Source organism: Ixodes scapularis, unplaced genomic scaffold (assembly GCF_016920785.2).
Source record: "Ixodes scapularis isolate PalLabHiFi unplaced genomic scaffold, ASM1692078v2 PGA_scaffold3__209_contigs__length_174095766, whole genome shotgun sequence".
NCBI classification, from domain to species: Eukaryota; Metazoa; Arthropoda; class Arachnida; order Ixodida; family Ixodidae; genus Ixodes; species Ixodes scapularis.
The window spans coordinates 143,088,848-143,113,276 of record NW_024609868.1 but is presented as its reverse complement, the minus strand read 5'-3'; the positions used below and the strand labels follow the sequence as shown (position 1 = coordinate 143,113,276).

The following is a 24,429-nucleotide window of genomic DNA, read 5'->3' as shown; positions in this document are numbered from 1 at the left end:
ATTTTCCCACTAGATTTAGCGGTTAATTTTTTCCGCTAGATTTAGCGGGGAAATTTTTCCGCTAGATTTAGCGGGGAATTTTTTCCGCTAGATTTAGCGGGGAGATTTTTCCGCTAGATTTAGCGGGGAAATTTACCCATAATGCACCGCGCGGTTACGCCGACGCCGACGGCGACGCCGACGCCACTCAAAAAAGTAGCAACGGCGCGTCTTCCTCCCTTCTACTGACGCGCCCCCAAGCGGACACGAGAAACAGGGAGGAACGAAACCTTTTTCTCCTTCTCCAGGCAGACGGGAGAAAGCTTTCGCCCTCCCGACTCATCTTCTTTCGGTTTCGTTTTTTGAGCAGGTCGCGCACGTTGTTTAATAAACAGCTGTTGAGTTGATTGAGCTTCAGCGGCAGCGAAGGGCGCCTGTAATTCCGTCTTCTAGTCTAAACGTGCAGAACATTTCGGTTGCATTAACGTTTTTATCACTAATTTTATCAAACGAGCAAACGAAGCCGCTAGAAACAGCGAAGTTCCGGAGCAGTGCCAGCAGCGCCACGTACACTGGGGGATGGTCGTCTCCGGATTGCGGGACTCGCGCGGCACGGAACTACAGTCACTACAGTAGCGAAACCACGCGGAACTGTGTCGACGTTTTCGACGTTATGGCAACCGCAGGAACTGCGTCCAAGACAGGCAGGTTTTGCTGCCGGCAGCCTGGGTGCCCTCTGTCCTGAGTTCGGTTCTGTTTTCCGATGCCGAGTGCAACCGGCGTTCAACGTGGTTCTGTATTTGTGAGTGTCAGCAACATAGCTGCAACATCGTGATGGCAGTGTTGTGGGTTGTGAACAGACGACTGGAATTATCGCCGATGTGACCGTGTGTTCGCGTATCAGTGGTGTAACAACAAGATGAGATCGTAAACCGTCGGGCATTGATGCCGTTGGTCGGGCCGTGATCTGAGGGGGCTTGGTGTCGCAGGTTGACATTCCGCTTTACATTAAAAAGTTTAATACCACTTGAGGGATTACGTGCAATCGATCAACGTGCGGATAGTCATGTTGGAACGCTGGTCTGAACCGTAGAAGCTCCTATCGCTATCGTACAGTGGCCAACGTGACTGTCGGAGTTGTCTTGTCCCCGAGAGCGATTGAGCTCTGGGGCAAGTACTGAACAGTACGAAATCGTGACGGAAAGTACGTATATTTACAGTATGGAATTTCGGCATTAAAAAACAATAGTAGGTAAAATCGAAGAAAAAAAAAAGCTACCCTTTATTTTGCTGTTTAAATATACTACGGTTCCTGGAGAAACTGCCCTACAAGTGGCGCGCTGGGATGAGCGCTAGAAGTTTTCGGGCTCGCCATGGCGTAGCTCCGTACACTTAACACCTGCCGCAAGTCGCGGCTTTGACTGCATTAAAGCTGACCGAAAAGCGATTTCTCAGCCCGTGAAGCATCACTTCCAGCTGAGTGAATATCCGCTCTGCAGAGATTAATTCAAGACGACAATTGCAGCTTTGCGCGAACAGCACAAATAGAAAAACCAATAGAAATACAGGCTACGACGTGCCGTGTGGGGAAACAAACTCATGGCTTCGAACCGCATTGGAGCGGCTTGATTTATTGGCTTTCAAATAATTACGGCATGATCGAGCGCTTACTTTTTAATAAGAGATTAATCCCCTGAGCCATTCAAAATACTCTCAGAGGTATGACATTGCTGGGAAAAAATCAACATGCTGAGAATATTTTTTATTGGTTAGGGAGTCACCGAAAAGTTCCGTACGTTCAAAACGACCAGCATAAAAGACGGAAACGCAGAGCACGGTGTAGTGTTCGGGTTAGTGTGGTGTTCTGTTGTATTGATATTTGTGTGTGCCGTGTATGTGCTCAATGTATGTTCACCTGATGTTAGTAATAAGCGTAATGTGTGTAAAGTAGAGGATCCCGAAGCGCAGTAGTGGCCTGAGAAGAGCTAAATATTTTTTGTAGAACATGAATTGGGCGGTACCTAGCTCCACCTAGCCTAGCTACTTGCAATTACTCTGCTTGACCCCGCCCTCTGGTGGCTAGCGAATTAACCTTTCACGCTACGCGATAAACAGCGGCTTCGAGTTTGTTCTTTGGAGAGCGGCTTTTGGTACCGCGGTTTGAGTTTGCCCTTGTCTGTGATGTGCGGTTGACGAAGGAATTGTGACTCGAGGAACACCAAAGGTAAGACGCAAAGTGCGCGAAGTAACTGGGTATCGGTTGTCTCCGTTTAACATCGCAGTGCTGTCGACGAGAAGACTGAGTAACTGCTTTCAAAACGCAAGTTTCTGTACCTGTGGGGGGAATCTGGCTTCGGAAATAAACACAGTTTGCGGAAAGCTCATGTTACGCTTTTATTTGCTGCTGCCCTCGTCCTGTACAAGAGACGTAGCGTCCTCGTCAAGCTTTATTGGACTCGATTTGCTCGATTCGGGGCCGCCATATTGAGATGCAAGCGACGGAGGAACTTTGCTCCCCTGCTTCAGGAACGAAAGTTTCTCCCTTTCTAAAGGAACATAGGTTACAAGACCGTTCCTTCCCCAAGGGAGGACTATCCATACCCTTTTTTCTAAGAGTGTACAGTTCTCTTTTTGATATAGCGTACGCCTTCGAAGCAATGTCGCTTGAATCCCTGAAAGGTCCAGCATTCTCTATACTCCGTTCACCCCTAAGCTGACAGTGCGGTGCGAGCTACGCTATCGTCAGGCCTTTCAGCCGCCTCCCTTTTCATCACCTGCCCCTGCTCTCTGCGCGTGGGTATGGGTAGGGTGACCACCCATCCCGCGACTCGCGGGACTGTCCCGCATTGAGGGCTCGTGTCCCGCGTCCCGCAAGGAATATCAAAACTTTAAAAAATTTCCCGCATTTCACATTGTCGTAACATTTACTACGCAAATTATGGCGTTTCCGAACAACGGGGCGCAGGGAAGCGCGGAGGTCGCGGGTAAGCCTGTGAATCTCGATTGTATGCCATTTTCTATACGAGCACTGCGGGAAGCGACCCTCGTTCTTGCAGGAAACTGACGCGCATGCGCCGTTGTGCCTCTCCCCTTCATTGCAAAATATCGCGAGCGAAAATCGCTCGCCATAAGTTGAAGAATAAGCTATTGTAATTATTTCAAAATCATGCTGTGTCATGCAAAAGGAATGTTGTGGAAAGCTTTTTTTTTTTCTTTTTTACTGAAGACGGCCACACAAGGGAAGAAGCCTGCAACTCACAACGGTCGAAAAAACAAACAAACAGGGTTTTAATTTTGTGTAGGAGAATGTTAGAATAAGAGTAAGTATCGACAGGAAAGAATAAGCCGAAAAAGATTTACTGTTTCTTATTTCCTTTTAATGCATTGGGGTCTGCTGCAGTCGATTTTTATCTTTTCAACTTAGACACCTTTAATAATATATTTACCATTTTAGCCTAATTGCCACAACACAATTTTCAGGTGTATAATGTGCTTTCGGAGAGTACAGGATTTCAGAATGCACGTGTTGATGAATTTCCTTTAATACTTTTTTTCTTCAGTCGTGAAAATAACGTCCTCCTCATACTCTCCCCCCCCCCCCCCCCCCCCCCCTCCCGGTTAGGGTGTCCTGCGTTTCGCCGGCAGGAAGGTGGTCACCCTAGGTATGAGTGGGAACGTGATCACGTGGTGAAGGGAGGCGTATGACTGGTCCAACGAGCAGCTAGCTTCCACCGCACTGTCTGCTTAGAGGTGAACGGAGTATAGTCCCATGTCGGTACCTTTCCTGGAGGCACTTCAAGACGTCGCCCTGGAATGGAATGATGTTTTCTTTATATATCATTATATGAAAAAAGGAACATTACGCTCGCTCTAGTAAATGGTGCTGGGAGCTACTGAACAGTTGTACGCTCGTACCCACTGTTTCTTCAACGTTTTAATTCTACAAAAAGAGTTGAAAGACTGAAGCATCCCCGAAGGCATATGAGGGAGTCATAAATGTCGGGTAATGTTCACAAACAAACCTTGGTCTGCTTGGTAACAAAGACTTAATGTCACATTTACTGTACCTTCTATTCTTCTGAAGAAGGAGGAAAGGAAACAGCCGCTTTAGCTTTCGCTTGGATATCACTGATTTCTCGAACGTTGAAACGAGATACATTGGCCCGGAATTGTATCGCGATACAAGGAATACACCGAAAACGTATTTTGATAATGAAATACAGATACTGACTGAAAAATTATTTCGCGATATAAAAATATAAATACTAAAAGTATTTCTGAAATACTATTGCGATACTGCCCAACCCTGAATCAAGAAAACCAAGAAAGACGGCAAGAACTACATAGTGATACCGGATCAGTAACTCTCTGTGCATGTAGACGATCAAAATTATTTGAAGGCCACGTAATATAGACCGATTTTCAATAAAAATGTACTTCTTTATTATTTCTGCTCATGAATATATGCGAAGATGCTTGCTCTGTGTTCAACAATTCACCCGTACGCTCGAAATTCTTGAAATTGCGGAAGCGCCAGAGAACAAGCGCCCGATAAAAGCTGCGCGGCATAGATAATAATAATAATAATAAAAAAAACTTTCATAGCCCATGTACTACTTTATACTTTACTATGTTTTGAATGTTTTTAGCCGCTCGTTAAGATACACAAAGGGGCCATTTTCATATAGTGACAGGACGGGCATATTAACAATATATAAGCGCAACCGGAATGCTGGCGAACTTTGAACACACTCTACACTCCTTTTCATTGTTATTTTGTTTAGAATCGTCGCTCGTTTTTACACAACTGCTATGTAACAGAGGTTTGAGTCTCAAATATAGCGAAGTTTAACAGCGTTCAGTGGCGAAGAAAAATGACGTAACTAAATCAATTGCACTTTTACAACGATAATAAAGGTACATACTATTCGGTACGACACAAATATCAAAGGCGATTCATGTTACTTTCCGGTGAAGAGACAAAATGCACGCGCGTTTTCCCATTGGAATTCACATGTGCACCGCAAAAGTACGCTATTCGCTGTTTGCTTAAATTTGCATCCCGAAAGTCGCATTGACACTAGCGCCAGTCGAACCTCTAGCGTAAGTTATAATAACTCTATATCGGGAAAAAACTGTACTGTCCACTTATTATAACATGGATCAATGCTAACGGCTGTAGTCTTTATAACGGGCGGTAGCTTGCGCCACCTAGCCGTCATGACGTTTTCAGTGTTGCCAGTAAACGTCACGTTTTTAGTGTTGCCAGTAGAGCGCCTCATGCCCCTCAGACCAAACTTTAAAATTGATAAACTTCGCCCTGAAAGATCATTGCGACTCGTAATTTGGGTTGCTGGTTCCAATATATTTATAAATGCGTTGAACCAATTTGGAAGCCCATAGGTGACTAAAGATTTCGCCAGAGCGTCTCTTTAATTTTACCCCACGATTTCGACATTATAAGGATTCTTTTGCAACCCCTTCCTCGGATATCTCAACTGCGTACAGTGCATCTCCCAGTCTATGACGTATTTACACACTCGGTATTTCTTTTTCCTCTTGCTATACCTCCATGAAATGCCCTATTAGAAATATCGTATAGTGTTTTCCGGACATCTTCCGCTCCTTTTCTTGGCACGCTTTCTAAACTGTAAGACGGTTTGCTTGTTCATTCCTTTCCTTGTTACTGAATAATTGTTCGCGAGTGCGTGCTGTTGCCAATGTGGATTGATAATTGGACTCTTCTTGTATATTTTGTTTATTTATTTATTTATGCAATACCAACAGCGCCTAAGAGTAATTGCAGGGGGGGGGGGATATACATACAGATGAGCATACAATATCAGTCAGACCTCTGCTCCACGGCAAATTAATCATTCAAACCCAAGAAAAAACAAATGCTATACAAACATATAAAATATGCAAGGAATTATAAGCAAATGCATATAAGCTGTCGTCACGCTCAAATATTCTTGAACACCCCATTGTGTTAAGACATATATATATATATATATTTCTTAAAACCGAGAATTTCTTCTTCAATGATCAACATGGTTTCCGGCACGGTCTTTTAAAAACTACGCAGCTGGTCGAAAACACGCATGATGTTGCTAAAGTCCTAGACGGACAAGGGTCAAGTTGATATTATGTTCATCGATTCCTCCAAAATGTTCGACCAGGTTTCTCACCGAAAACTACTGTTAAAACTTGCACATACCCTAAATAATTAAAATAATACTTCGTGGCTTGAAGATTCCTTGACGGCTCGTCGATTTTTTGTTTCTCTGGCCTGTTGTGTTTTGTTTGTGGCCGCAACTTAGATTGAGCGTGGCGCGTTGCATTATCAGATGTTCCGCATTTCATACTACGATTGTACGAGCCAGCTAATCTTCACCCTGTGTACGCGATGCAGCCTTACTCTTGCCACTACGAAACTTTTTGGTGGGGCTTTTTCTTCTCATCGTGCGAGTTGTGAAACATAATGTAACCAGATCATTCCAATTCTTTATTTTTCCCAGTGTGTAGTGTAAACAGGCAGAGGTGCCGTTAACTTAAGGATGTGCATAGACGCATAAAGTTTTACGTTTTTCAAAGTCATGAACAACGAATGAACTCTACATTAGTTATAAGAGGCATATTCATCCCAAGTATCAGCAGGAGGAGGATCGTTTCTGGCTACATAAAATGTGAAGTAGAACTAAAAGGGACGCTGATTTTCGTTTTTTATTGTGCAAAGCGCAATTTATATCCCCATATAAGCGTCGTGGCATGTAAATGAAGACATGTTTTGCTGATTGCTTACTGGACAAGTGTTCAGGCTGCGTGTTTCTTGCTTATGCAGTTAAAGAAAATTCAGCGCAAGCAGCAACAGCAACAGCAGCAACAGCAGCAGCAGCAACAGGTGAATGCGGGTGATAGCTCCGGCAGTGAGATGGCGTCGTCCACAAAGGACTCCAAGAAGAGCGACGACGGACGGCAGTCGGCATCGCCGGCAGACCTGACCTGTGAGTGGTCCGGACTCCCGAGCTCTCAGCCCTGTCCAAACACACCTCCCTTCCTTCTGCCCTCCACCACCGACCAAACGTGCCGGGTGCCGATCCGCTCCGCGTCTGTTGAGATCCAACTGCTCCCAAGCGGCGAAAGCCAAAAACAGCACGATTACTTGTTTGAATTTTTGACGCAGCGCTTGGTTGACGTAGCCGAATGCTACGTCAGCAATAGACTGGAGCTCATGTTCAATCGGTGAAGCACTCATTGAACCCTAGTTCCGGCCGAACGCTGCCGAACCTGCGCTATGGAACGCGCCGCAGGCGCAGCGCCACCACGAGGGGCGCAGCGCCTGCGGACTGCAGCGCCCCTCGCGGTGGCGAAGATTTTTATCGCAACTTCATCGCAACACACGCGCTGCCGCGGCGCGAGTGTTGAAAGGACACGTGGCTTCTTTATCTTTCGACTCGGGTTTCCGGAATATTGAAAGTTCAACTGCTAAGCTTCGTTGCACTTTATGTCCGGAGGCACCCGACGCTACGAGTTGATGGGATCAGTCAAATGGTGTGAAAATCACAAGTCACTAGATCTTCCCTATGCGGAGAGCAAGTCGTCTGCTTCTTGCGTAGGGGTAACGGTGTCCTCAAAATGACGTCGAGTCTTGATTTGCTTCGATTGGAATGGTAGTGGGTACACCGTAATGCTAGATGCCTCGAGGTCTACCCACTATTTTTCAATCAGGGCCAATCAGACCTCGGTGTTCTGATATCTTCGCGACCCCTGCGCGGAGCAGACGAACTTGCGCTCCGCATACATAATTGGTTCAGCGATGTTAGAACACATGCAGACAATCATGCCGTTTTACACCAGAGACTGTGGACCAGAAAAGGAAAAACTTTTAATCGAAGGAACAGACACAGAATGGAACGTCTCAAACTCAGCTTACTTATTGATTTCTCAAGCATTCTATCTACGCCCACACAGCCACTCCCAACCACCTTCTACGCAGAGATCTCCTGGGTCTTTGTATAGAAGGTGCTCGAGAGTGGCTGGGTGGGTGTAGATAGAATGCTTGAGAAATAAACCCGTTAGCTGAGTTTGAACGTTCCCTCCTGTGACTGTTCCTTCGACTAAACGTTTTTCCTTTTCTGTACCACAGTTTTAAGTGTTAAACGACATGATTAACTACCGCCGGCTCGCCCGCGCTTTTAGAGTCTTTTCACGTACTGACACTTGACAATCATCATGACGCTGAGCTTTTGACGCTGTTTGATTGGTCTTATCGTCTCGTAGCGTCGGCTGCGTTTTGACTTAAGGAGAAACAGAGTATAGCATGCTCTTTTATTATCACAATGTGTATGAATGTATTTTTTTGTCATCCACATAAACTGCGCACGTTTCACTCGTTAAAACGGGTCGTCCGCCCGAATTCCGCGATGAAAATCGCGCGATGAGGATTTCGGGGACCGCTAGAGGCACTGCAGCCAACAGGCAAGTTGGCGGTCGCCAAAATATTTAGAGCCTACATTACAGAGACTGTCCAACTGCGCTATCAGGGTCACGTGGTCTATGGGCCCCGTTTGCAAGCTGTGAGGAGGTGACCAAAGCGCTGGTCGTCTGCGAGCGTCTCCGCCTTTCCGCCTTTCCGCCTGCTTGCCTCCTTGCTACCCGAAAACGAAGCGCATGCGCATTTGCGACCGATCTTCGCCGGAGGCGCCCGCCATTCAATTGCAAATGCTCCCCATGATATTGCCGCGCGCGCAGCTGACCAAGTAGGCAGCGCGCGTGGCCTAACGGTTATTGTAACTGGCTCCCACGCGAAAAGCTAGGGTTCGATTCCTGGGAGCGGCGCTTCTTTTGTTTATTCCTGCTGACTAGCATTCTGGTAGATTCGAGAATCGTGTTCGAGGTCCGAATGTTCTACGCGTCGAACATTCTACGCCGATTATTTCAGAAGCTCAAGCATGTACAGTGCTAATCATACTTGTCTATAACGCGCGAGCGTGCGGCTTTCTCCGGGGAGCGCTAGACTGGTGGCATTCGCGGAAACCAAGCTAGACACGTGGCGCGACTTGGAAAGACCCGCTCGAGGGGTGTCCTGCCCACTCTATCAGTTTGATAAGCGATAAAAGTAAAGTGCTTAATGACATATTTTTGTTTTTGATGACGACATGATTGATACGCCTTCATGCTTTAGTTTGTTTATTGTTCGAGCAATGATGTTTGTAAAAAGCGTGTGAGCAGCCTTCCGCGTTCACCGCCAGCTGATAGAGTGGGCAGGACACCCTCCGAGCGGGCCGTTCCATGTTGCGCCACGTGACTAGCTTAGTTTCTGCGAATGCCACCAGTCTAGCGCTCCCGGAGAAAGCCGCACGCTCGCGCGTTATAGACAAGTGTGATTAGCACTGTACATAAGGGGCACCGCGTGGCGAACCGGACTCAGTTTCGCCCCAGCGTTCGACTCTGCTGCTACGCCGACTTCGATGCCCGCGACACTCTGTTGTTATCTTTTGTACCCTTTTATTTTTGGCACAAGTTCGCCACATTAAACGTTTATTTCTTCCTGTTTATTTCTTGTTTTTTGGTCACCACCCGTGACAATATGAGATGGACCCTCTCTTAAAATTTTCATCCTGCCTCGCGCCCCTCTTTATCATTGCGCGCTTAAGGCACCCGTCACTTTCCCACTTCTCCGCATACGATCCAGGAAGATGATATACATAATCCACTCCACAGACCTTGGGTAAACACCGAGCTCTGCAGACAACCCGAAGAGACTATAGTCCGATCTCCTCGCTAATACTGCCACTGTGCGAAGTCAGGGGATACCGGAAGGCAAATGACGGATGTCGGCTTCGCATAGGCTGGACTCTCCTCTGCAAACTACGACGTCTTCAACTCAATCTCTTATTCTAAGATCGGGCAGCTTGCGTCACCTGCATTGTTGATTATCGTATGATTATTCCAAGTTTATGTGATATGAGAACCCTTGCATATTTATATTGGTAAAAAAAGGCAAGCTTTGTTTTATTTCATTCCTTTTTCTTCTTTTTTTTTTTGCAGCGCCGCCATTTTCTAGATTAGGACTTCTTGAATCGGCAGCCGTAGGGTCCCCGTACCAGCTTCAGCCCCTGTCCTATGGCACACACCATGATGGTAAGCATGGAATCTTTCAATTGAAGCCATTCAGTGGCGAGTAAATTGCTTATATTGTCCTTCAAAGTTCTCCCGTGAGTCTAAATAAAATAGCATTGAACAATATTGTCGAAAGCTACAAACTGTCTTTTTTTTTTACGCGCATTGCGCGACACTATTAGGACAGATTACCAATCGCAGCTTTCTATAGTTCTCGTAGAATAGATGTTTTGCAAAATTACTTAAGCATCACAGAGAATGCTGGGAATGTAGGTACATGAGCTGCACGAGCTATATATATAAAAGTATAAAAGATTTGAAGTAAATAATCAAAATAACGCGTCGAGGAACGCACGTGCAAATTGCCATTTGTTTGAGATTTTTGCTTTCTAACAGTTAAACATGAGCCACATATGAGCGATTCTTCCGAGCGACGCGACGCGACGAACCAACGACCGACCAAGCAACGCTTGGTCGGCCGAAACCACATGCGATGGGCATGAAACCACATGCCCATCGCAATACAAAAAAAAAAAAAAAAAAACAATGACAAGTGTTGGGCGCGCGCGCTCGCAGCGGTAGCGACGTCTCGAAGCATCTCGTTCTATTGGCTCTCGCTCGAGCCACGTCCGGGCGACGCGTGAAAACGGGCGATATTTTTTTAGAAATCTAGAAACGGAGCGATGCGACGGGCAACAGCGACGGGTGACGGCAAATCTCGTCGCTCGTCGATGCCGCTTGGTCTGTCGCTCGCCAACCAGTTTCTGTGTGATTCAGCCTTTACTTATTCAGACGACAGCGCCTGCAGTGCATGCACCTATGCTAAGAACATTCTCTTTGATGCTTGGGGAATTCCACCAACGGTCTATTGAAAGAATCATCAGAACAATTAGTGTGCTGGGTAGTGCTTATTCGGGACTCTATCCCAATCTCTAAACGTTCATGCGAGTCAAAACCATGTCTTTAGAAAGTATACAAAATTTTTGATTTCTTGTTTGTACTACGGTGTGATTTCACGCAGTGTACATCTCAATTTCACCTTATTTTACGTTTTTTTAAAAAAAAGGGGGGGGGGGGGGGGAGAGGGTCCAGTGATACTGATTCGATTTTGCGATATTTGATGGTATCGGTCAGATAAAGGAATTATATTAATTAATTAATTCATTCATTTGTTTATTTTTTGTGCTCATAAACAGCTTGAAGCCTTGATAATGATGCGCAATTAACATAAAGCAAAAAAAGAAGAAGAATTCTACAAATTGACAAGAGAAAACTTGAACGCTACAAACGATGGTTATAGATTTGTAAGAGAAAACTTGAACGCTGCAAAAGATGGGTTAAAAATGTCAATGCAACAATCATTGAAAGTATTATACAAGGTCTGAATACGTGTCATGGGCAGGTTCGGAAGAATTCATTAACATAATAATGATACACCCTTACGTATTATTACCCACCTGCAAGGCTCAGAGTGATCAATTAGAGGAGGAAAATTAAACGACAGAAAGAGAAATAAAATATTCATAAATGGTGGTTCACAAATATTGAGCCGCGTATTCCAGACAGTCACCTTTTTTTTATAATTTTTCTTGAGGTCAAAAAACAATGATGCATTCAAATTAAAAAAACAAATTAATAAAGTAGCAACTGCTTGCGATTATTCTTGAAATAATTGTGATCGAAACTTTCCCGTAGTCAATTAAACACAAGTTTTTATTTACGTATAGGCTAGGTAACTTAAAAATTCCGTATTTTTGCGTTTCTATGCCGCTGCTATTTTTCTCTACCGTTAGACTAGTGCGAGGTCTGTAATAATATAAAATATTTATGTTTATGAGGTAAAACTTCCTAAATAAGCCAGCAGTATTAAATTATTAAACATAGTCCTCAAAGCTTTTTAATGGCTGTTGTACGTTTTCCAGATTAGTGGAAATTGTTTTGCTCTAAACTAAATGTCGATGATTTAACTGGAAATAAAATAAAACAAATTGTATGTAGATAATTTAACGTTTGTTGGTAAAATAAAACGATGATAGCTTCACATAATCCAAATTTTTGATAACTTGGAAATGGGATAATGAATATCACGTGCAATATTCCCCAAGTCACCCCAACAAGACAGAAAGATTCTACGATGTCAAGTGTAATTGTATTATAAATGGTTCATTAAATTGTTTATTTCTGGAATAAAAGAAAACGTTTTTGTTTGCAAGGTGTTTATTTCTAAACAATGAATGTGACATGATATTTTTAATCCAGACACTGCCAGAATCGCGATTTCGAATAGCGCATCAACAATTTCCGCGGAGAAAGTTGTCAGCATATGAGTTATGAGATATAATAGAGGAAGGCCCATTAATATCGACGCATTAGGCACTTCACGGAAGACGTTATTATCTGTCACGCGCCCTCAAATCCAATACTTGTCTAATTATGCTAGTATAAGTTTGTGACTTGGGCAATCGAAGCACTTTGTAAAGTCTATAGGCTACTTTAGGTGAAACTTTGGTAAACTGTAGGGGCGAGATTTGTAACTACAAACAAGTGAAGTTTATGTGCATCCCAGCCACTTCAACGTTGTGTGAGTGTCCATTTAGCACAGCAGAGACCATTCTTAATAATCGAAGGAGTTCGCTATTACCGTACAATATCAAGGAACCTTTTTGCCTCTGCGGCTAAAGTAATAATTTGGGAGAGTGGGTGTCTTTTGACTGTTCTCAACTGCACATCAAGGTTTATTTAAAATTTGAAATTGTACCTTTTGCCGTTTATCCCATATTCAGCAAAATAAAAAAAATAACTGTTTAAAAACTTTTATAAATGGGAATGAACGAAACCGATTAGTCGGTTAATTAATTGATTAAATGGTGGCGCTTAATTCGGTTAAAATTTTTAATCGACGTTCAGCTTTATTTAAAACCGGTAATATTTATTAGGTGTTGGTTAAACGTTTTTACTAATGACCCCTTAGGAAGTTCAGCGCCTATATACAAATTATGTTGGAAAGCACTGGAGTGACGATGTTGAGGTAAACGTGTATTCTGGAGTAGGTTAAGGATCCGTACTTGATCCACTTTTGTTTTTAATTTATATCAAAGACTTTCCTAACAATCTTTCATCGAAAGTTCGCTCTTTTTGCAGACGACTGTGTGGTATACCGTCGGATATCTAATCAGTCAGATTGCAGTGGACTACAAAGAGCTCTAGGTAGCCTCATTGTGTGGTGTGAGATATGGGAAAGGCAAACATATACGAAAAAAAAAAAACAGTGACATTCACTAAGCGTGTTTTCATGCTATATAATAATTATACGATCATGAATTCAAAATTAGATAAAGTAACTTTCTATACATATCTGAGAGTTCAACTCACTAGCAATCTTACCTGGAATGCTCATATAGAGAGTACATTGTTAACAGAGTTAACCAATCTTTAGGATTTTTAATAAGGCGCTTGTACGTGGCAACAGCAGAAACTAAACTACTAGTTTTCACTACCCTGATTAGGCCTAAGTTGGTGTACGCATCTATAGTCTTGAATCCACCTCAAAGATATTTAATGGACAGGCTAGAATATCTACAAAATAGGGCAACTCGGTTCATACCGTTATACACCTGGAAGCGTCTTTCAACTTAAAATATCAATAGGTGCATTAGCGCTCTAGCGGAGAAGATATATTGCTAGACTCTCCCACTTCCATGAAATCTATCATACATAAACTGAATTTCGGGAAAATAACGTCATCACACCCACTTGTATTTTTAATCGCCATGAGCATCCTATAACTGTCCATATTCGCTTCGCCAGAACTAACTTCTATGAATTCTCCCCGCTACTACAGGACGGCAGACTAGAATGGTCTGTCCAGCGAAATGGCTCTCACCAGAAAGCACGATGCTTTTGTAGCATTATTGCGTGAATCATTGCCGTTACAATCGCTTTTCATTTTTATTTTTGTTTTGCCTCGAGCAGCATATGTATATTATCCCGCGTGACCATGAGCCATGCTATTCTTGGTGAAGTTCTGTTTAGCATGATTATGTGTCCCTTTTTGTATTTGTTTGTCTTTTTTACAACATTGTGCGACTATGCAAACGTTACGCCCCCTCTATGTAATGCCCTCCTAAGACCTTTAGAGGTATGCATTTAAATAAATAAATATATAAATAAAATTAGAGTAGTTTATACACATGACATCCTAAAGCCGGGGTTCCACTGCCCATACATCATACAAAACACAGTCTGCAAACACGAGTCATCGCAATGACTCTGGTTCGAATGCCGCGTGCCAAGTTTCCTCCTTGAACTCATTGCCATGAGGCATTCGAAGCACGGATCTCGCGGTGGCTCGCGTTCGAATCTGTATGCAGACTCTTTTGTATGACGCATAAGCAGTGTGACCCCAGCTTTACACACCTGCGCCACCTTGAATATATCAAAATTGTATCGTTCATTATTTTAGGGTGCTACGGTAAGTTTTAAATGGCTTGAGGTCGTTAGTGTCTATGGGTTATATTTAAATTTGGCATACAAAAATTTCATTTCAGTTAGGTAAATTTGGCAATAATATTTAAGCGTTTGGTCGTTTCGGTGGATTTGAAAGGGAAATGTGCCTTATATAGTTGGACAATAACGCAATAAAATCGTTAAAATCATCGCGTGCAATATATATATATATATATATATACATATATATATATATATTTATTTATTAATTTCGTAATGTATGTTGGTTTGTATTTGTAACAGCGATCCTAAAACTGTTCAGTCGATGAAAGGCGATATTTTTAAAAATGATGCCTGTTGCATTTGGCTAGCTTTCCTTTTGACGCAATTAACGAAAATGAGTATTGAGAAGTGGTAATTGAGATCAGTATCAATATCACTAGCTCGTGTGATATAGTTTCTCGAGCGGTTTGAAATGAACAAATGTGTCAGCGTTGTAGGTTCGCAATTGACACAATTGTGGGACTGCTGATAACGTTTGTACAGGCATAAATATATTAATTAGCAAGTCCAATGTTCGTTTAACAGCAGGGCCCGTACGCACGTCTATGATAAATCTACTACCGCAAACATCACTATTCAAAGAAAGCCTTAAAGTCTATACAATACAATGAAAATATTCTGATTTCCACGTGAGCACAACATTTCAGAATCTTCGGTGAAGCAACTGTTACTCTTTACAAACTCAAAACAAACTTTTCTTTGCAATATAGTTAGGCCACCACCACGCCTCGCGGTGCGATGATTATTGTAAAAATTTCAGTCGAAGGGCCACTTCAAGGTCTTTTTTGCTTCGGCATACATATAAGGAGTCTCTGTAAGCGTTATTACCTCGAGGCAGGGCGGAAAAGAAAAACATGTTTTCTTTTTTTGTCAAAAATATCAAGTAAATCGGAAATGACTTATTTAAATAAAATTGATTTAATTTAAATCAGAGGGGTATGGTTTAAATCAGATAAATTATATATATATATATATGGTGCCTGAAGTAACCAGGCCCGATCTAAAATGGGCTATAAACATTGGCGCCTGTACGTAGCCATCTAAACTTTAAGTAAATGGTGTATTTCAGAGGTCGGTTTTATCTTGCAAAATTACGAAGCGTAGCTCCCTTTCTGTAAAAAATCTCGCCAGGGTCAACGGCGGGCGACGACGGAGACGGACGAGTCGAGTGGCGGGGAGCGTTTGGTGCACGTATTGATAGGTGGCGTTGGGAGCAGCGTCAGAAGGTGTAGCCGATTAGCGATAGAAAGCAGACAACACGCAGACGAAATCTGTTGGCAGCAGGAGCACGGTCGTTAGCAACCGCGTCTTTTTGTTACTTCAAGTTTTGCGTTTTATTGTTTTCAATTATATTTAAACCGAAATTACATTACAAAAAGGTTATGATCATTTAAATAGACCACGGTCGTCGCGAGCAGTCTTAATAAGGGGCAGCGCCATCTATCAACACGTGCGGCAAACGCGCCCCGCCTCTCAACTCGGCCGTCTGCGTCGCCGTCCGCCGTTAACCCTGGCAAATTTTTTACTCTATTTTTTTTTTTTTTTTTACAGAAAGGAGCTACGCTTTATGTTTTAACAAGATAAAACCGTCCTGTGAAATACACCTTTGACGAAAAGCTTTCATCGCTACGCAAAACGGCTAACAATAGGTTTTTTTTTTTGTTCGTTTTTGCATTACAATTTTTTTTTATAGATCTCAAAGTGTTATTTAAAAAAAAATAAAAATAACGTAGAGGCAAACACCGCGGTAGGAGAGTGAATCAAAGACGTGACCTTCGACAGTCGGGAAACGCCCATTTCCACTGCGGCCGCATCTCCGTTCCATAACTTGAGAACAAAGATTTATCCGGAAGCTCTGCTTTCCACTATCTTCTCAGAAGAAAATTCCCTGCAACATAAATTTTTGTCAAACTTTAGAAGTTTTTCGCCTCTGCGGTTTGAGATCAAATCCCTCTACTGCAAGTGTCAAAAGGAGAAAAAAAAGTGAATACTTTAGTTGCGCAAGAATTAAGAGCATGAATCAACAATGGGGGTAAGAATGAATTCATGCCTCTAGTTTAAAGGGCTCTTTTGTTGTTGTTCTTTTTTTCTGTAGCACGAGAGCAAAAGATTGCGGTGATCCTGATGTTGCTTTTGTTTTTCAGTTTACCCCTATAAACAAATGTTGGTACCTGATCTTACGGTTACGAGCGTGTATTTGTGTGCCAAAGGCTGAAGGCAAGTAAAAAAACAAGTTTAAAATCACAGCCTGTCGCTTTGGGTGCTCTGGTGGTAATATATCCGCGCCTCATTCAGCATCTCTGAAAATAAAAATGCAAGGCGTTTGCAATTTGCAGCACCCTTAACATTATGGGTTTTATGACTTAGACAAATTTGTTTTCTCACCATTGCGGTTTCCGCTACTGTGTTCACGTGTTGTTGCTTGTATTCCAGAACAGCCACTGCTCGACGAATAAGCCAAAGTCATTCGCCGTCAAAAGTACAAAGCCCCAGCTTATGGAACCATTCAGGCAGTAATCAGCAAGACCGGGCAGCCGGGCTTTAGATAAACTTTTATGTGGAACAGCATGAAAAGTCGTTTTCTCTTCTATTTTTTATAGGTTCGTACTATGGCCCTACTCATGGCGACCCAACTTATATGAAGTCGGAGATCTCGATGGAGAGCGAGACGTCCTTAAGCGGGCTCGAAGACGTGCTCATCAGCGCCGGAGGCGGCCAGCCACCGGCCCTCAGCGAGCCCCACCCCATGTTTCCCTCGTCGACGCCAACCGTCAACCCCATCGACAAGCTGTACTCCATGCAGACGTCCTACTTCAGCAACAACGAGTGCGAGTGCCTGGGCGCCTCCAACTGACCCTTCGAGGCGACGCCCGGGACATCCCGCTCACGACGGTTACGGACGAGGCGCCGCAAGAGCGTCATGGCGACCCTCGCAGGGAACGCTCGTGACCTTGTCTCCAAAGACGCGGAAGTGCAGGCAGGCCGGTGTTAATGTCGCGTGTTTAAAACTTCACACTGAAGGAAAACTGATAACGAGCAATACAAAACGATACGACAACGTCTCAGAAGCCCTGAAGTCTAGTACGTTTCGTTTTGTGCTGTTTATTGTCGGTGGTTCTCAGTAATGGGATCTAAGGGTTCTAAACATGCTACAGCATCCAGAGCCCTCGATGGTAGTGACATCTATTGTGGCGAACTTGCAGGGACGTTTCCTTGTTTTTGCGACGAAATTGGTTTTCAAGCATCTTCACATCGATTCATCTTGAAGCTCTTTTATCGATGGTGTCCCGATCACGCACTGTAGCATGACGAACCACAGCGGCTTCACAATGGGCTTGGGCACGCTGTGAGTACGTCGTTACATCAGTCAATCATGTCTCATGCGCTTCAAGCCTAGCATTAGAAGAAAATGCATCGTGACCGCCCCCTGCTGTAATCAGCTATCCTAGGTCCAGCAGACGTCATCACACTCGTGTTTGTGCATTAAAGCCTCCGAAGTTGCACATCGTCAGACTATCAATGCTCCCAGTGTTTGTGCGGCGCAGGGTGCATTCCACAAGCACCTTCCTCCTGCAATGAAGGTGTATACAACTTTAGTTATGCATGCAGATACCGGATTGTCAAAAATGTGATTGTTATACCTATCTGTTTTACACCGGGACTCTTTAACTCTTGGTTGCTTCTTAATGATTATATTGAAAACGATCCGGGAGGAGCAAAAATATTGAGTAGCTGTTTACAAAGACGGTTGAGCACGTGAACATAAATTTAGTGGAACGTTTCGGGCTACAAAACGTTAAGTATCATTCACGTGCATACTCTTTACCGATAAGAACCCATGACAAAGACGATTTCTTTTGTTCTGACTATCTTGTGACGCAAAGACGATTAATGGCACTCTAGTCAAGGCGTTTGAGAACATATAAATGCTTACTGCGAAGCGCTCAGTCTTGCCACTCTCACGCAGAATATAATAAAACTTCTAAAGCGCAATTTTGTGTGTTCACTTACTCGTGAAATTTCTTCCTAACGACTACATTTCATGGTATTCTCTTGTGAAGTAGGACAATGCTCTTCGCCTTCTATGAATATAAACAAACCTTGCCACCCTTACTCGCGCGCATTCTACTACCACGTAAACCTTGTCCCCCTTATTACCGCGTATTCCGACGAAGACGGGCCTTGATGAAGCCCAAAACGAAGAAATCACTGACAGTGAGGTTCGGCGAACGTGGCGGCCAAGGCGTGGTGGAGGATGCCCAACCCATCGACCTGTCGGGGAGCGTGTCGTCCAGCAATGCGCGCACAGCAGACTAAGTGTGTGGAGGCGCGCATCCTGCTGGAAGATGCAGACTTACTTCTACATGTGGAGCGACTCCAGTTCTGGAAGGAACTCGTCCCGGAGCATCCGGAGATACGACCCGCCGGTGACAGATCCTTTGAAGAAAAAGGGCTCTACGATCACACGACGCGATGCATTTAGACAGCGACAGCTGTGCTGCTTATTCGACGATATGACGATGACGATCGATGGACATTGCGCCGATCGTGCATCATGCGGTGATCTGATATTGAAATGACGTTGCGCTGATGTAGCCTCGATACATTGTTGATGAAGAAATTGTCTTAAGGTCCTGATGTGTTTTCCCGCCAAATTTAGTGGGGAAACTAAATTGGTGCATAGATCACATGACGTCAGTTTTTCTGCTAAATGTAGCGGGGAACCAAGATTTTTCGATAGCTCCCGTCACGTCATGTTACGCGACATCAATTTTCCCGCAAAACTTAGAGGGAAACTAAGTAGGCGAATAGGTCATGTGACGTCAATTTTTCCGCTAAATTTAGTCCACTAACTTGAATTTTTGTGTATGTCCTATGACGTCAGTTCACGTGACATCAATTTTTCTGCCGAATTTAGCGGGGAAACTGAATTGGTGCATAGGTCACGTGACCTAATTTTTCGCTAAATTTAGGTAGGAAACTGAATTTGTGCGTTGGTCACGTGACATAAATTGCTTCGCTAAATATAGCGGGGAACTTGAATTTGTTTGTAGGTGTGTTACATGACCTACCTGACCCGTGACATCACGCGTGACTTGACGTCACGTGACCCGTGACGTCAGGTCACGTGACATCAGTGAGGTGAGGAAAACTTTATTTGAACCTAGGACAAACGTCAGTGCCCAAAGCCGGGTTTTCATCTGTTGAGGCACCACACAAAAGACAGTCCGCAGACAGATCTGAGTTCGAGCCACTGCGAGATCCGTGCCACGAAGGCCGCGGGGCAACAAGTTCAAGGAGGAACTTGGCACGCAACACCCGAACCACGAACACCGCAGCGACTCACGTCCGCAGGCCGGTCCCGGACGATGCACAAGCAGCCAGAACCCGGCCCAAGGGCCCGACTCGGCACGTTCGCTTTCAAGCATTGCCTCTACGTCCTTGGTGGCGAGAAACGATGATGCGTCCTATTACAACCAGGACGCAAGTTCGCTCTGCAACACGAAGTCGAGGAGGGACGTCAGGACCCTCGTCCGGCGCTCGGAGTTGCCGGCACGATGCGCCCAGTTTCGCATAGTCGTCGGCAGGTCTTCTGGAGTGGGAGTAGCCCAGGCTGCTTGACGCTAAGTAACCAGAGCTGCGTACTCCCAAATAGGATGGTGAAGTTTCGGGAGGACATCTGAACCTCCGCATCGCTGGCAGCGTGTGTCGGGTGGGACATAATAAGGGTCAAGTTTACGTTGCCGGGTCAGCTCAAAGCGATAGACATGATAAGGCGTGACCGCTCCACCTGCCCGAATGCGTCGAAGCAGGACCAGCTGGTGCCGACGGAACGTGTTTTCGGGTATTCGGAACTGTTCCCGGGTCCAAGAATCGTCGAGTCGGCGTTTTCCAGTCCCGACGGACGAGGCAAACAGCAACGACTGGATCGTACACGTAGGCTTCGTCTTCGGGAAACTGGTCATCGCTGGGCGACGAGGGAGGCACCGGTAAGGCCCGCTGGGAGGAGGGCAAGTTTCTATAAAGCCCCTCAAATGCAGCCTCGTGGGCCTTCTTGTTGCCGGCAATGACCGCATGTCCTGGGACCCAGCGTATACTGACTCGGACGCTTCGATGGCGGTACAGGCAAAATGTAGTGTCGAAAATAGCGGCGATTGTCGGACTCCTCGTGAGTGCATTCGTCTTAAGCGCGCGAATTGTGTCTTGAGAGTCCGTGAACACTGTAAGCTTCCGGGGCCTGGATTCTTGACCTCACACGTGAGGAGGACGGGGAGGATGGCGCGGGTTTCGGCTTGCTCGGGCGATGAAAGGGTCGTGTTGGTGGTTGCGACAACGATAGCATCACATTCCACAGGGTCATGGAACGGGAACACCACAGCTGTAGCAGATCGACCGGATTTGTGCAGGACAGCATCAGCATACGCGATGACATGCGCAGAGTCCTGAAATAAGGCGGTGACCTCGGCTTGGTGTTCACGGGCATAATGCTCTCGACGCTTGACGTGGCGCTTAGCATCCATACCTCACGGAACAGGCCGGGCATGTGGCATGAGATCAGTGAGATCTCATGGAGGCTTGGTAGGCGGCAAGTCGTTGATGCTGGTCACAGCTACTCCAATGAAGAGAGCGACTGCCTTCCCCTGGAGCGTATGCTCAAGTCGGTTCATGCGCATGTCGAGTTGCTGCTCGAGTGTTTTTCGAAGGTCGACGAAGTGCAGGCATCTACGAAGCTATGACGTTCGGGCGTGTCGAGGGAGCTGGAGGATGGTTCGGCGGGCCACGTTATACAGTGTCGCAATCTTGTCGAGATGGACTATAAGGCCCAACTAAAGAGTAGTATTCCTACGCCCGTACAACATTTCTTTTTAGAGCGCAGCTCTTAGGCGCCCGTTTCCGGCTTGAGCGGCGTCGGCGTCGCCTTCGCCGTCGGCGTAACCGCGCGGTGCATTATAGGTAAATTTCCCCGCTAAATCTAGCGGAAAAATTTCCCCACTAAATCTAGCGGAATAATTTCCCCGCTATATCTAGCGAAAAAATTTCCCCGCTAAATCTAGCGGAATAATTTTCCTGCTAAATCTAGCGGGAAAATTTCCCCGCAAAATCCAGCGGAAAAATTTCCCCGCGAAATCTAGCGGAAACATTTCCCCGCTAAATCTAGCGAAAAAATTTCCCCGCTAAATCTAGCGGAAAAATTTCCCCGCTAAATCTAGCGGAAAAATTTCTCTTCAGGTCACGTGACCCCCGTGGTCACGTGACCCCCACGTGACCTTGGCGAGGGGGTCATGTGACCCCTCCAAGGTCACGTGACCACCCCTCCCCCCCCCCCGATAACACGTGAACCTCAGTACCCTTCCCCCCTCCTCCTCAAGAGCTGCGCTCTAATTCGGCGTTACAGGGAGTTGTAAACGGCTTTCATTTTTTTTGCTATGGACAGAAACATGCCGGCGCGGCGAAGGTTGGCGTATATGGCATCTATACCCGCCTGTAGCGCTGCCTTCTGTGTCGAAACCAAGCCTTGGCATGTCCAGATGGTAATATCGTCGGCGTAGGCAGTAGCTCGTAGTTCGGAAGACGGTGAAGGGCCCAGAGGCCGGCGCCTTGACAATGTTGAATGCCGGCGACATTACTGCTCCTTGAGGGACTCTAATGTTGCTATCATTGTCAGTATTGCTACGCGCGTCAGGGCTGTAGCCCGACTTGAGGAGGTGGCAACGGCCGGCCAGAAAGGAACGGACAAAATGTAGTTGTTTCCTCCTTAGCCCTAGCTCCTACATCGAGAAGGCAACGGCTTCGGTTGCGACTGTTTCAAAGGCCTCCTTGGTGTCCACCGTGACCGCGGTCCGAAGCTGCTGGCTGTTGGGATGACAGCAAGCGACATCGTGGTGAATTATGGCCAGACTGTCGTGGGTAACCAAATTCTTGCGGAACCCAGTTTGTGTGGGAGGAAAGATCTTGAGGTCTTCTGCTTGCCACTGAATACGTGCAAGCAACATTCGTTCCATCAGCTTTCTCATGCTGAATGTAAGGTAGATGGAACGCAGGTTTTTGTGGTCGGTCGGTGACTTGTCGGGTTTGGGGAGGGGGGTTACTCATGACATTTTCAAATCATCAGGGAGGTGACTCGTGTGTCAGATGGAGTTGAGCCAGTGAAGGATACCTCCCCGATCGGCACGAGGTTCATTACGAAGCATCGGGTGGGGAACTCCATCGGGGCAGGGGTCACTCTTACATTTGCACTAGGCGATCGCCGCATGAAGTTCCAACTCAGTGAATGGCTGGCTCCCATAGGTTTTTCCGTGTCCACAATGTCTGCATACACGGGCCTATATAGACCGGTGAAGGAAGATCGTAGAGTTGCGGGAAGAATACTAAACTGAGCTGGTTCGGGACTTCTTCCACGGCGTCTGTCGAAAGCAGGGCCAGAAGTGGGACAGGGCTACACGACTTGCGTTTGCCTATGGCGTTGAAAGTTCGCCACACCTTGCCGAGCTTCGTAGTCCTGTCTAAGCACTCGCAATGGGCAATCCAGCGTGTGAGGCTGAGGGCCTGGGCTAAGTGCTAGCTTCCTTAGCGAGAAGTGTCACACGGTTCAGGTAGCAGCGCCGCTTGTGCTTCCGGTACTTGGTAAGCGCAGCTGTGCGACGATCCCACAGAGATAAGAGATGTGTCTAAAGTGGGTGTATTTGCATCCGCCCGGTGTGAGTCGGTCGCAGACTTTGTAGCCGTCGTGAGAAGGACCGAAATGTGACCAGGGTTGATCTCTTCGACGTGTTCCTCTATGGAGGCACGAAATTGATCCCACTTCACTGTCTTCGTAGGTCGCTTGGTCATTTTGCGCTTGCCTGCAGATAGTTCGAACACTATGGGGAAATGGTCACTTCCCCACGCGTCGGGAAGCTCAGCCCACGCGAGAAGGCGGGCGGTAGGCGCGGGTACGGTAGCGAGATCTATCACATTGTCAGATTGAATGAAATGAATAAATGAAATCTTTATTGTTCAGAAATTTACTCTGGCGGGCCTCCAGACAAAAAGCTACCATATGGTAACTTGACGGGGTTTGGGGCCCTAAATCAAAACAAGCATAGCATTCTGGCTGAAAAGTGTTATACATTAAAAAGACTCGTTATACAGCCATCTATAGTTTCTCTTACCAACTAGGCATGTACTTAAGTAACAATAAAGAGAGCAAACAAGTGAGAGCGCAAGAACGTTGGCAGCAAGAGTATTATGAAAAAGCGAGAAAAAGAATAATGTCATACAGAGACATCCGCGTTAGATAAAACACATATACAAATCAGCCCTAGTTAGAGAGTATATATCTATGTTTTCTAGATGGTACCTGTTGAGTAGAGAAGGTAACATACGGCGAAGGAATTGTAAAGCATGATTCGTGCGAAAATGAGAAACATACCTTATCTCAGAGCAGCGCTTACTGATCGAGATTTCCTTTTTATTCAAGTCCGAGATGCGCCTAAGAAATTCAATGAATTCATTCGTTCCGAAAAGGAAAGCATACAAAAGACGATACACGTGCATATTTGTAATGGCAATAATCTTTAATTTTTCCAACAGCGGTTTAGTGTGATATAGGTAGTGTACATCCGCGATGATGCGTAATATCTTTTTTTGAAACAACAGTATTTTGTTTAAAGTCGAAGTCGAGGTGACAACAGTTTATATGAGACCGAAAAAGGGCATGATAAATCATGAGTTTAATGTTAACAGGCAATATTGAGCGGTATCTTCTAGTAACGCCAATGACTCTGTACAACCTGCTGACCAAATGATCAATATGGCGATCCCACGACAGATGCTCAG

General features: G+C 45.3%; 1 protein-coding gene across 2 annotated transcripts in view; it reads left to right on the top strand.

The window, feature by feature from the left end:
• Nucleotides 1-18,597, top strand: part of LOC8043875 (LIM homeobox transcription factor 1-beta) — a 264,573-nt gene extending 245,976 nt beyond the window's left edge. For both annotated transcript variants that reach the window (XM_040222320.3, XM_040222321.3), the window contains 3 exons: nucleotides 6,821-6,983; nucleotides 10,030-10,122; nucleotides 17,211-18,597. In XM_040222320.3, the coding sequence (XP_040078254.1) occupies nucleotides 6,821-6,983; nucleotides 10,030-10,122; nucleotides 17,211-17,464 (510 nt within the window). In that variant the 3' untranslated portion in view covers nucleotides 17,465-18,597. The remainder of the gene's footprint in view (nucleotides 1-6,820; nucleotides 6,984-10,029; nucleotides 10,123-17,210) is intronic.
• The last annotated feature ends 5,832 nt before the right edge of the window (nucleotides 18,598-24,429 follow it).